The sequence below is a fragment of the Saccopteryx leptura genome, chromosome 1 (assembly GCF_036850995.1).
Source record: "Saccopteryx leptura isolate mSacLep1 chromosome 1, mSacLep1_pri_phased_curated, whole genome shotgun sequence".
NCBI classification, from domain to species: domain Eukaryota; kingdom Metazoa; phylum Chordata; class Mammalia; order Chiroptera; family Emballonuridae; genus Saccopteryx; species Saccopteryx leptura.
This window is the reverse complement of record NC_089503.1, coordinates 43,058,912-43,072,098: the sequence shown is the minus strand read 5'-3', so window position 1 is coordinate 43,072,098 and position 13,187 is coordinate 43,058,912. Positions and strand designations below refer to the sequence as shown.

Below are 13,187 nucleotides of genomic sequence, written 5' to 3'. Positions count from 1 at the left end.
CTCTCTCTGACTCTTGCTCTGTTTTTTGTAAAAAAAAAAAATAAACATATAAAGTACTCTTTAAAAAAAAAAGAGTTCTCATTTGAGTCCTCATCCTAGCACAGGAAGTGCTCTGACAGGGACTCTCCATCGATACTGACCTCTTCAGTGACGACCGAGACAGCACCTGTGCAGCCTGGTTCATGGCCCTGACCCATGCGTTCATGTCTTCCTGGGTGTCGGCGCTGAAGTAATAGGTCCTCATGCCCGACTGCTCGGCCTGGGAGCCCCCCATGGAGCTGCCGTAGATGAGCGCTCGCATCCCAGCGTGCACAGCCTGGAAGACAGAGGTTAGCACAAGGTTCACTTCCAGGAACAAGCACAAGTTATCCCCCTTCCCAGACTAAAAGTCCAAGCACCACCCAGCTTGTTTCCACACCTGGGAAACGCCACAGCTGGGCTCCCCTTCCTCAGCACAGCCAGCTGTGTCTGTGCCCCACAGGAAAGCCCTGCAGCTGTTACCTGTTTCTGACTCATCTTACTCATGCATAGGGAGGGGCACGCACCCAGGGCCTACGTGAGAAAGAGACTTTAAATAGACCCTCATTCTGCAGAAGCAGACTCGTGGGAATCCCTGTTTTGGTTCTGTGACACATGATTATTGGAACGGAGTCAAAATCCAGCTGCAACAGCAGGCAGCGTGGTGCAGACATTCACTGCGCTTCATGGCACAGGCACAGGACGTGCTGCGTGCTGGTCAAAGGAGCTGCCGCTCTCTGCACAGAGCCACTACAAAGTCTGACAGAGCTAACATTTCACTGAAAATCCTTGCGCACCTACTGTGTGCTGGGAAGCCTCACGGTGCTTTCATATGAATCCTTGCAAAGAGCCTGTGAAGAGACACTGGGAATGACCACTGAAAAGCACCTGGGATGGTTTCCAAACAAGAAGCAGCAGCAGTTCTTTCCCTTGTGCCCTGATAAGCAGGGGCCTGTCTTTTTAATTTGCAAGGAAGAGCCTTACCAAATCTACATTAGAAGAGGAGGTCAAAAAAGGCAAGGAGGGAGTTACTGAGTGACTACTATATATGTGTCTCTTGGCTACTGCTATGAGTTTAATCTCATTTTAATCCACTGGCCTTGAGAGGTAGGGGCAGAATCTGTTTCACAGATGTAACAAATGAAGGTTTGAGGTGTTAAGTATCTTTCCCAGATTTCCACATCTACAAACAGATTATTTACAGCACTTATCATTGCCTGCCATTATTTATTTTATTTATTTATTATTATTATTATTTTTTTTTTCTGAAGCTGGAAACGGGGAGGCAGTCAGACAGACTCCCGCATGTGCCCGACCAGGATCCACCCGGCACGCCCACCAGGGGGCGATGCTCTGCCCATCCGGGGCATCACTCTGTCGCGACCAGAGCCACTCTAGCACCTGGGGCAGAGGCCAAGGAGCCATCCCCAGCGCCCAGGCCATCTTTTGCTCCAATGGAGCCTCGGCTGTGGGAGGGGAAGAGAAAGACAGAGAGGAAGGAGAGGGGGAGGGGTGGAGAAGCAGATGGTTATTTCTCCTGTGTGCCCTGGCTGGGAATCGAACCCAGGACTCCTACACACCAGGCCGACACTCTACCACTGAGCCAACCGGCCAGGGCTCCGTTATTTATTTTACATACTTGTTTATTGTCTGTCTCTTCACTCTAGAGCAGTGGTAGTCAACCTGGTCTCTACCACCCACTAGTGGGCGTTCCAGCTTTCATGGTGGGTGGTAGCGGAGCAACCAAAGTATAAATAAAAGATAGATTTAACTATAGTAAGTTGTTTTATAAAGATTTATTCTGCCAAACAGCAAAAATCCGACATAAAGTACTTGGTAAGTAATTATTATTATATGCTTTAACTTGCTGTAATTCTGCTTTACAAATTTTATAAAGTACAGTTACTTCCCTACTTTATAAATCACCATTACTATGGAACCGGTGGGCGGTTAGAAAATTTTACTACTAACAGAGATACAAAAGTGGGTGGTAGGTATAAAAAGGTTGACTACCCCTGGTCTAGACTATAAGACTTCATCTATTTTTTTTACTACTATATCACCAGGAACAGTGCCTGGCATATAATAGATGCTCAATAAATATTTTTGAATGAATGAAGAGTTGGAGCCAGGATTTACACCCAGGTCTGCCTGACTCTAAGTCTAAGCTTCTCTGGACAATGCTCCCAGGTCTCATTCAGAAGTGAGGCTGATTATATATATATATCCCTGGTCTGATCATCTGGATCCAGAATGAAAGGCAAGGACCAGTCAGAGGAAACCAAATGAGAACCAATTAGAAGCTGAAAAATGACATGCTTCCAAACTCACTAATGGTCATAAATGAAACCTGTCAAACTGTCGGCATCTACTCCTCCCCACACTAACATCTAAGTCCAAAATGCCTATTAAACAGGGGCCTGTTTCTGACACTCAAATGTCTGGATTCATCCAGCCCAGTACCAGGGAAATACAGGCAAACTTGACCTGCAGCAAAGGGTCCCTACAGTAGCCAAAGCAAACATGATTTCCTTGTTTGTACATATAAGGGGTCATCTACTGTCCCAGGAAGGATTCCTTCTATTTTAGCAAGGTGGACATGGGGCAGTAAGAACAGAATAAGAAGACACCTGTGCATGTCTTATTGTGAATCAGCAGAAATTCTTAGAGAAGTTCTTCTGCGCCTGACTTGTGGTGGTGCGGTGGATAAAGCATTGACCTGGAATGCTGAGATCACTGGTCCAAATCCCCAGGCTTACCCAGTCAAGGCATTTACGAGATGCAACTACTACTATAAATTGATGCTTTCCAGCTCCTTCCCTTCCCCCCTTCTCTCTCTCTAAAAATTAATATACAATCCTTTAAAAAAAAAAAAGGAAATAAAAGTTCCTCTGGACAATGACCCCATAAGATCTCTGACAGCCTCTCCCAGACTTTCTGCCCAGACAGACAGCTCTGGGACGGGCACTCACCCCACCAGACACAAGGCCACCCACAAACAAAGAGAACCCTCAAAGGTATGAGAAAGCAGGTCCCTGCAGTACAAGGGTTCATGGAGCCAGCCTTGTCCAGGAGATCAAGATGGGACACAATTCAAACACGGAGAGTTTATATGTCTGTCTGCAAATGGACCTTGGGAGTTAGAGCCATCATTACAAAGGAGTTACACGTGATCACAAATATAACCTCAGTCGCTAATCAAACTGCCATTAGGTGCCATGCCCAGCTGCCCTTGGCTCTAAACAGCAGGTCCCCAACTACATTCAGTCTGTGCTTGGACATCTTAGATGTATTAACTATGAAGTCAAGAAGTACAGGACGTTCCCTTTCCATCTGGCCAACTGATCCAGTCCAAAGTGCCCTGAGCCTAAGGAAGATGCCAGAGCCAAGACGACATGAAGTCGCATCTCGAAGATGCTCCCTTCCCTTCTGCTCTTCCCTTTCCAGTTAATACGATCCTGCTCAGCAACTGTGCATGACTGAATCGGCACCAGGCCATGCCCAAAGGAAACGAGGATGTAAGCAATGAAAATTTTACGCGACAACCGTAATGCCCCAGGATATGACTGCTCCTCCGGCTCTTATGACTCAGGTCTTGATAGAACACTAGTGAGGCAAGCGGAAGGCTCACACCTCAAGTCCCCAACGTCAGCCTGCAGCACGGAGAAGCCTAGGTAGGGACATATAGGAGCACTGAAAGGCCAGAGCCTATGATTAGCTGACTGATTCATTCTCTAACTTAGCCATTCAACAATAATTTATCACTTATTGAGCTGTACTGGAAGTTGAAGAAAAAACTTTAAGTAAGGCCAAGACCTTAAGGAAGGTCTTTCTCCTCGAAAGACCACGGACAAGTAACTGCAGCTGCAGGAAGTGCGATCAAGAAGTTCAGGTTCTGGCCAGGGCACACGGGAGAAGCGCCCATTTGCTTCTCCACCCCTCCGCCGCGCTTTCCTCTCTGTCTCTCTCTTCCCCTCCCGCAGCCAAGGCTCCATTGGAGCAAAGATGGCCCGGGCGCTGGGGATGGCTCCTTGGCCTCTGCCTCAGGCGCTAGAGTGGCTCTGGTCGCAATATGGCGACGCCCAGGATGGGCAGAGCATCGCCCCTGGTGGGCGTGCCGGGTGGATCCCGGTCGGGCGCATGCGGGAGTCTGTCTGACTGTCTCTCCCTGTTTCCAGCTTCAGAAAAATGAAAAAAAAAAAAAAAAAAGAAGTTCAGGTTGCTGTGAGACAGGGTAACGGGAGCCTGACCTGATGGGAGAGGGACTTCCCTAAGGAAATGACATTTAAGCCGCTTTCTACATTATACACACGTATTTTAGGAGGAGTGGCACAGAGGGCGTGTGTGCTACCCCACGATAGACAAGAGTACAGTATGCTTCAAGGACGAGGTCAGCGCGACTGGCTCAGTGAAGCAAGATGAAGTGATGTTACTGCAGTGGGCAGGGCCAGGTCACTGGGGCCCTATGGTCGCATTAGGGCTTTATCTCATTTATAAGCACAATGAGAAGCAATGAAATGGTTTAAGCTTTGGAAGTGATGCGATCAGATTTTGTTTGGTAAAACTACTCTGACTGCCATGTGGAGAAGAGGTTAAAGACAGGCAGAGCCAGGTGAGGGGACTGGGTTGGGAGCCACTACAGGAGTGCAGGTGGGAGATGGTGGTGGGCAGAGAGAAGGAGAGGAGAGGAGGAGCGGGAAGAAAGGAGGGGAGGCGTGGGCAAGAGGAGGAAAGGAGCGGGCAGGGAGGAGGGGAGGAGTGGGCAGGGAGGAGAGGAGCGGGCAGGGAGGAGGAGAGGAGTGGGCAGGGAGGAGGGGAGGAGTGGGCAGGGAGGAGGGGAGGAGCGGGCAGAGAGGAGGGGAGGAGTGGGCAGGGAGGAGGGGAGGAGCGGGCAGGGAGGAGGGGAGGAGCGGGCAGGGAGGAGAGGAGGCGCGGGCAGGAAGGAAGAGAGGAGTGGGCAGGGAGGAGGGGAGGCGCGGGCAGGGAGGAGGGTAGGAGCGGGCAGGGAGGAGGGGAGGCGCGGGCAGAGAGGAGGGGAAGAGCGGGCAGGGAGGAGGGGAGGAGCGGGCAGGAAGGAAGAGAGGAGTGGGCAGGGAGGAGGGGAGGAGCGGGCAGAGAGGAGGGGAGGAGCGGGCAGGGAGGAGGAGAGGAGCGGACAGGGAGGAGGAGAGGAGCGGGCAGGAAGGAAGAGAGGAGTGGGCAGGGAGGAGGGGAGGCGCGGGCAGGGAGGAGGGTAGGAGCGGGCAGGGAGGAGGGGAGGCGCGGGCAGAGAGGAGGGGAAGAGCGGGCAGGGAGGAGGGGAGGAGCGGGCAGGAAGGAAGAGAGGAGTGGGCAGGGAGGAGGGGAGGAGCGGGCAGAGAGGAGGGGAGGAGCGGGCAGGGAGGAGGAGAGGAGCGGGCAGGGAGGAGGAGAGGAGCGGGCAGGGAGGAGGGGAGGAGTGGGCAGAGAGGAGGAGAGGAGTGGGCAGAGAGGAGGGGAGGCACGGGCAGGGAGGAAGAGAGGAGTGGGCAGGGAGGAGGGGAGGCGCGGGCAGAGAGGAGGGGAGGAATGGGCAGGGAGGAGGAGAGGAGTGGGCAGAGAGGAGGGGAAGAGCGGGCAGAGAGGAGGGGAGGAGTGGGCAGAGAGGAGGGGAAGCGCGGGCAGAGAGGAGGGGAGGAATGGGCAGAGAGGAGGGGAGGCGCGGGCAGAGAGGAGGGGAGGAATGGGCAGGGAGGAGGGGAGGAGTGGGCAGAGAGGAGGGGAGGAGCGGGCAGAGAGGAGGGGAGGAGTGGGCAGAGAGGAGGAGAAGAGCGGGCAGAGAGGAGGAGAGGAGTGGGCAGGGAGGAGGGGAAGAGTGGGCAGAGAGGAGGGGAGGAGCGGGCAGAGAGGAGGGGAGGAGTGGGCAGGGAGGAGTGGGCAGGGAGGAGGGGAGGAGCGGGCAGAGAGGAGGAGAAGAGCGGGCAGAGAGGAGGGGAGGCGTGGGCAGAGAGGAGGAGAGGAGTGGGCAGGGAGGAGGGGAGGCGCGGGCAGGGAGGAGGGGAGGAATGGGCAGGGAGGAGGAGAGGAGTGGGCAGAGAGGAGGGGAGGAATGGGCAGGGAGGAGGAGAGGAGTGGGCAGAGAGGAGGGGAGGCGTGGGCAGAGAGGAGGAGAGGAGTGGGCAGGGAGGAGGGGAGGCGCGGGCAGGGAGGAGGGGAGGCGCGGGCAGGGAGGAGGGGAGGAATGGGCAGGGAGGAGGAGAGGAGTGGGCAGAGAGGAGGGGAGGAGTGGTCAGAGAGGAGGGGAAGAGCGGGCAGAGAGGAGGAGAAGAGCGAGCAGAGAGGAGGGGAGGAGTGGGCAGAGAGGAGGGGAGGAGCGGGCAGGGAGGAGGGGAGGAGTGGGCAGAGAGGAGGGGAGGCGCGGGCAGGGAGGAAGAGAGGAGTGGGCAGAGAGGAGGAGAGGAGCAGGCAGGGAGGAGGGGAGGAGTGGGCAGAGAGGAGGGGAGGAGCGGGCAGGGAGGAGGGGAGGCGCGGGCAGGGAGGAAAAGAGGAGTGGGCAGGGAGGAGGGGAGGCGCGGGCAGAGAGGAGGGGAGGAATGGGCAGGGAGGAGGAGAGGAGCGGGCAGAGAGGAGGGGAGGAGTGGGCAGAGAGGAGGAGAGGAGTGGGCAGAGAGGAGGGGAGGAGTGGGCAGAGAGGAGGGGAGGAGTGGGCAGAGAGGAGGAGAGGAGCGGGCAGAGAGGAGGGGAAGAGCAGGCAGAGAGGAGGAGAGGAGTGGGCAGAGAGGAGGGGAGGAGCGGGCAGAGTGTGGAGAGAACTGGCGGGAAACATCAGCATGACATGGTGAGGGGCTGGATATGAGCGTCAAGGATAAGTCTCGCAGGTTTATGACTTACAGAAACAGTGGTGCCTTTCGGTTGAAATTATGAAACAAACTCCTCATGTCCAACCTTTGGGCTGACTCGCCCAGGGAAGAACTCTGGCTCCTGGAGTCAGCCTGAGGTCCACAGTGGGCTCTGCCTCTTACCCCTGGGTAACCCTGGGCAAATGGTGCCACCTCCTGTGCCTCTGTTTCTGCATCTTGAAAACAAAACTGGGCCCTGGCCGGTTGGCTCAGTGGTAGAGCATCGGCCTGGCGTGCGGAAGTCCAGGGTTCGATTCCCGGCCAGGGCACACAGGAGAGGTGCCCATCTGCTTCTCCACCCCTCCCTGTCTCCTTCCTCTCTGTCTCTCTCTTCCCCTCCCGCAGCCGAGGCTCCATTGGAGCAAAGATGGCCCGGGCGCTGGGGATGGCTCCTCGGCCTCTGCCTCAGGCACTAGAGTGGCTCTGGTCGCGACAGAGCGATGCCCCGGATGGGCAGAGCATCGCCCCCTGGTGGGCGTGCCAGGTGGATCCCGGTCGGGCGCATGCGGGAGTCTGTCTGACTGCCTCCCTGTTTCCAGTTTCGGAAGAATCCAAGAAAAAAAAAAAAGAAAACGAAACTGTGGGTAACAGTAGTATTTACAGGCAGTCCCTGGGTTCTGAGTAAGGTAGGTTCCGTAGGTTTGTTCTTAAGTTAACTTTGTATATATGTTGGAACAGGTACATTTCCTTATTAAATGCAACTTAAGACAGATGTTTGTCTTAACATAGAATTTATTTTTACTTTTCTGTGCATATAAATACTCAAACATTTTCAAACCTACACAATCTATCTCGTTTGTAACCCAAGGACTGCCTGTACCTTGTAAAGCCATACAGGGACTAAATGAGATAATGCACATTCGATGCTTCCGGCACAGCTTGCCATTCTGTAAGGCTCCGAAAGGGTTAGTTGATGTTACTATAGGAGCAGTCGCTTGAGGAACCTAAGGTGGTTGACTAATGAGCTTTCTAGAAACTTTAAAAGACTCTTCTCTGCCCTCTCCCCAATCACTAAACATGACTACAAATAAACCTTAACCCATCTTCACTTGGGAAGTGAAGGCTGTGTGCCTGACCAAGACTCCGAGAGAGGACAGCTCCACGTGGTCTCTGTCTGCAGAACGGGGAGGCCCCACCTCCCCAGGCAGAATTACAGAACTCACCAAAGGGCGGGTGAAAGCTCTGGATGGGTAAATCAACCACTTACAGTGCAGTGATACAAGAGCTGTGTAGGCACAGGAAGGTGCCACACCTGTCTGGAGGGCCCAGGGAAGGCTTCCTGGAGGAGATGACCCTTTGACAAAGGCCTATAGGCAAGTAATGTCCTGGGCCTTCAGGCAATCTATTAAGGCTGCAGGAAAAGTACATATGGGAGTGGCTAAAATGGGGCTGATAAGCTGGGGCTTTGTGAACTGAGACTAGACTTTATCCTGTAGGTAGCGGGGAGCCACTGAAAGGTTTACGGTGGGAGGACAAACCCGAACAGATGTGCGATTCAGGAACAGTGTGGAGGATGGACTGGAGACTGCAGGGGCGTGTGAAGGCTGAAGCCAACTCTACAGAGCACTCTCTGTGTGCTAGGCACGTTCTAGCAGTAAGTTAGTTACCCAGGGGAGGGACTGCTGCCGACCCAGGACAGTGACAGCAGCAGTGCAGAGGATGAGACAGATTTGAGGGATAAAAGAGTAAAATTAAAATGGGAACCTGACCAGGTGGTGGGGCAGTGGGTAGAGCATCGGCCTAGGATGCTGAGGACCCAGGTTCAAAATCTCAGGTCACCTGCTTGAGCGCGAGCTCATCCAGCTTGAGCACAGGTTTGCTGGCTTGAGAGTGGGATTGAAAACATGACCCCATGGTGGCTGGCTCAAGGAGTCACTGGCTCTGCTGAAACCCCTGGGTCAAGGCACATATGAGAAAGCTGTCAATGAACAACTAAGGTGCTTCTTGTGAGTTGATGCTTCTCATCTCTCTCCCTTCCTGTCTGTCTGTCTGTCTCTCTCTCTCTCTCTCTAGGAAAAAAATTGAAGTGGGAGAGGAAAAGGGCAGCTTTCTTGTTCTCCTCTGATTCTTTAATAACCCCGATGCTGAGGCACACTGTACAATATCAGCCCCACAAAGGCAAGGTCTTTGTCCTTTCCATTCTGTGCCAAGTAAAACCACAGAATACAACAAATGTTTGTTGAATATAAATAAGTAAAAACCCTCATCTCTTGGCTGGCCTTCAGCCAGAATTTGGCAGAGGGTCTTACTCTTTTGGGGGGCATGCACCCTTTTGACAGTTTGGTGAATCTATGAACTCTTCTCAAAATATTTTTAAGGACACAAATAAAATAAAAGAAGTATACTGAAATATAGTTATCAAAATATTTTTAAATGTGAAATAGTGATACAGGTGCTTCTTTAATAACACATTATAAAACAAATGTTGTAATAATTATTGTAATTTCAAAGTAAGGATGCTCATAAATGATATTTCAAGATTTTTACAGTTACACTGTGCTGTGAGGATATCTCTGGTTTCTATTGGTGACCAACACACAGGTGCTGCTAATACCTGTTAAGACCTGCTTTCTCAATCAAAAGAAATGTTATAGGTTGAAAAACAGAAAAGGTGTGCTTTGTCCACTGACACTAGGGGGTCTGCAGACTCAGGTCAGGACTCCTTGGTTTTGAGAGAGGGAGAATGGCTGCAATAGGGGTAGTGGTATTGTATGGGGTTTTGTTTTTTTTTTGGAACTGCATTTGGAATATTCTCAAAGTAACTGATCATAACTATATATATTGTATTTTAACACCTTTTTGGTAGTTGTGAAAACAGATTCTAGGAAAACCTGTCTGTAGTAGCTTTTCTCTGCTCTCAGGCCCGAAGGCTCCCCACAAACACATACATGCCTTCTGTCTCTCAGACACAAGATTTAGGGAACACTCTCAGGGAAGGCATTTTCCGCACTGAAGGTCCTCGGACCCTTGGCTGAATGGAGTTGTTTTCTGCTCCGGATCCTGGATCCGAAGCACCCAGCTTGCTCAGAGGTGACCCAAAGGCCGAGGGCGCCTGTGCGTCCACTAGGAGATCTTTGGGGAGGTGCCCCAGGGGAGGAGGGCAGAATGCCTCAGACACCCTGCTTGGCTCAGCCTGCAGACCTGGCTGTGCTCAGGGTCCATCTAGCACTCAGCCTCCCTGGTGATGTGCAGGGGCTGCGGGGCTGCAGGCAGAGTTGAAAGAAAAGACCAGGAGGGGATCACATACCCTTTCAGGCTGTGCCTTTATCTTCCACTATAGATAACCCTGAACGACCTCAAGCAAGGTGTCCTAGCAAGAGCATTTCAGCTCTGGAAACGGAGAACTGACATTAGAAACGGACATAAGGTCCAGGACACAAAACACTGTGCATTCCTCAGCGTGCCCAAGCGCACAGATGCTGAGCCGCCAGGAGGCCCTCTCTGACCCTCAGGGAATGGTGCTGCAACCCGAAAAGGGCGCCCCTTCACACTCAGGAAACCACAGTCCTCTCTGACCCTCAGGGAATGGTGCTGCAACCCGAAAAGGAAGGGCGCCCCTTCACACTCAGGAAACCACAGTCCTCTCTGACCCTCGGGGAATGGTGCTGCAACCCGAAAAGGGTGCCCCTTCACACTCAGGAAACCACAGTCCTCTCTGACCCTCAGGGAATGGTGCTGCAACCCGAAAAGGGCGCCCCTTCACACTCAGGAAACCACAGTCCTCTCTGACCCTCAGGGAATGGTGCTGCAACCCGAAAAGGGCGCCCCTTCACACTCAGGAAACCACAGTCCTCTCTGACTCTCGGGGAATGGTGCTGCAACCCAAAAAGGGCGCCCCTTCACACTAGGAAACCACAGTCCTCTCTGACCCCCAGGGAATGGTGCTGCAACCCGAAAAGGGCGCCCCTTCACACTCAGGAAACCACAGCCCTTTCTGGAGGACCAGCTGAACACCACCACCTGTCTGCAGTAGCTTTTCTCTGCTCTCAGGCCCTGAGGGTCTCCCCGAAGGCCCCCCACAAACACATATATGCCTTCTGCCTCTCAGACAAAAAATTTAGGGAACACTCACAGTGAAGTCTAAGAAAAAAAATTTTTTTGATCAACAACACATAAAAGATGTTTTCCTAGAATCTGTTTTCACAACTACCAAAAAGGTGTTAAAATACAATATATATAGTTATGATCAGTTACTTCGAGAATATTCCAAATGCTATTAAAAAAGAAAAAAATCCCATACAATACCAATTGCATGTCCAACAGCAACACTTGATCCTACAAAGGAAGGGGTCACAAGAAAGACTTTTCAGACTGCAAAAGACCAGTCTGAAACCTATGGAACAAAATGCTTTCAGAGCCAGCAATAAGCAGGAGTTTATTGATATAAACTATAAACTACAAATAGTTTCCTGAACTATTAAGTAGAAGGGTATTGCTAATGCAATAACAACAAACATTAATTCAAATCACCTTCCACCTCCCACAACGTGTGTGCAGGAGGCGACCAAAATGAGATGCGAAAGTAAAGCTAGGGGAAGACAAAGGAATCGTCTTCCCTCCCTGTAATTCAGCCAAAAGAGGATCTAGTTCTGGTTTGAGTTCCTGTCTCTAGCATCTTCCAGTTTTGTGATTTTGGGCAAGTTTCCTCAGTGTTCTGATCCGTGTGTTCCTAATCGAAAACATGGAGCTGATAATACTGACCTCACAGGCTACCTAGAAACATGAAATGAGCTAACATGATAACAGTGCTCCTCAAATCATAAAAGTTTCTGCAGACACAGATATAAGACAGTACTATATCATACAACAGGAAGTGGGAGAGGACAGGAGAACCTTTAACCCACTGCAATTCTGGAGTCACTGTGGATCAGACAGTCCGGGGAAGATAAAGACACCTCACAGCTGTCAATGAACAAAGCTGAAACATCAGCCCAGGAAGGAAAAGTAGAGGAAAATGAGACTGGATTTTCCAACCATCACCACCACAATGGACCCCAGATCGAGAGGCTGGTGCAGGCTAACACTTGTCAGTGATGCCACGGACACTGCGTACCAACAATTTCCTTTAGTCCTTCCAGAGACTGGATGGTGTCTCATGCTTTCCCATGGTCCTTTAAAACTATCTATGGCTGGAAAATGTGACTTCTGTTCAACCTCTGCTTTAGTACCTACTGCTAAGTACTCCTTTGTACTCCCAACATGGAAATAGCCAAGCTCTATAAGTAGTACAGTCAGGCGTCCTTACCCCAGCTTGAAATGCAAGCCACCACTTTGTATTCTGAGCAGCGTGAGGGGTGTTTTCCTGCTCCAACTGCCAGTAATGCGGACCTTCAACCCATCCCCCCCCCCCCCCACTATACCTAGGGATCCAAGAAATACCAGCAGTGAAGGAATCTATGGAGGCCACTGAAGGAGATGGCCTCAAGGTTCCCCCAGTTTGGGCCTGACCACCATCCTCCCAGAGCCTCCACAGCTAGCTGTGAAGATGCTAGAGGCTGGCAAAGGATGGCCATCAACTATCATGGCCCCATTCACTCCAAATGGCACAGCGACAGAGGAAATAGAAAAACACAAATCCTTTTACTGGTAAAGGGATTTCCCCAGAGCCTGACCAGGTGGTGGCGCAGTGGATAGAGCATCGAACTGGGATGCGGAGGACCCAGGTTTGAAACTCCGAGGTCACTAGCTGAGCACAGGCTCACCGGCTTGAGCGAGGGGTTGCTGGCTTGAGATTGAGATCATAGACATGACCCCATGGTCACTGGTTTGAGTCCAAAGGTCACTGGCTTGAAGCCCAAGGTCGCTGACCTGAGCCCAAGACTGCTGGCTTGAGTAAGGGGTCACTTGCCCTGCTGTAGCCGCCCCCCCCCCCCGGTCAAGGCACATATGAGAAAGTAATCACTGAATAACTAAGGAGCTGCAACGAAGAATTGATGCTTCTCATCTCTTTCCCCTCCTATATGTCTGTCCCTATCTATCCCTCTCTCTGACTCTGTCTCGGTCAAAAAAAAAAGGGGGGGGGATTTCCTCAGAAACCTTTAATGGTCCAGAAAATCAACCAAATTTGATTCAAATTGCTTTTCAACAATATAAACAAAATAGACAAACCTGAAAAATCTCTTCAACAGGCAGGCCCCTTTACCCCCACTGTAAGTTTTCATGATGTAACTGATATAAATCCATTATGAGGAACCACCATTTGCACTATATGGCTGGATGCTAGTTGGACAGGCTGATTACAGTGATAAGAAAGATTACAAAGGGCTGTGTCTGATTTGCAATCACAGGATTGGAAGAGAAAGGAAAAGAAGG

General features: G+C 51.5%; 1 protein-coding gene across 4 annotated transcripts in view; it reads right to left on the bottom strand.

Moving 5' to 3' along the window:
- PLEKHA7 (pleckstrin homology domain containing A7) overlaps positions 1-13,187 on the bottom strand; it is a 244,206-nt gene that overhangs the window by 66,322 nt on the left and 164,697 nt on the right. For all 4 annotated transcript variants that reach the window (XM_066365237.1, XM_066365245.1, XM_066365252.1 and 1 more), the window contains one exon: positions 141-316. In XM_066365237.1, coding sequence (XP_066221334.1) covers positions 141-316 — 176 coding nt within the window. The remainder of the gene's footprint in view (positions 1-140; positions 317-13,187) is intronic.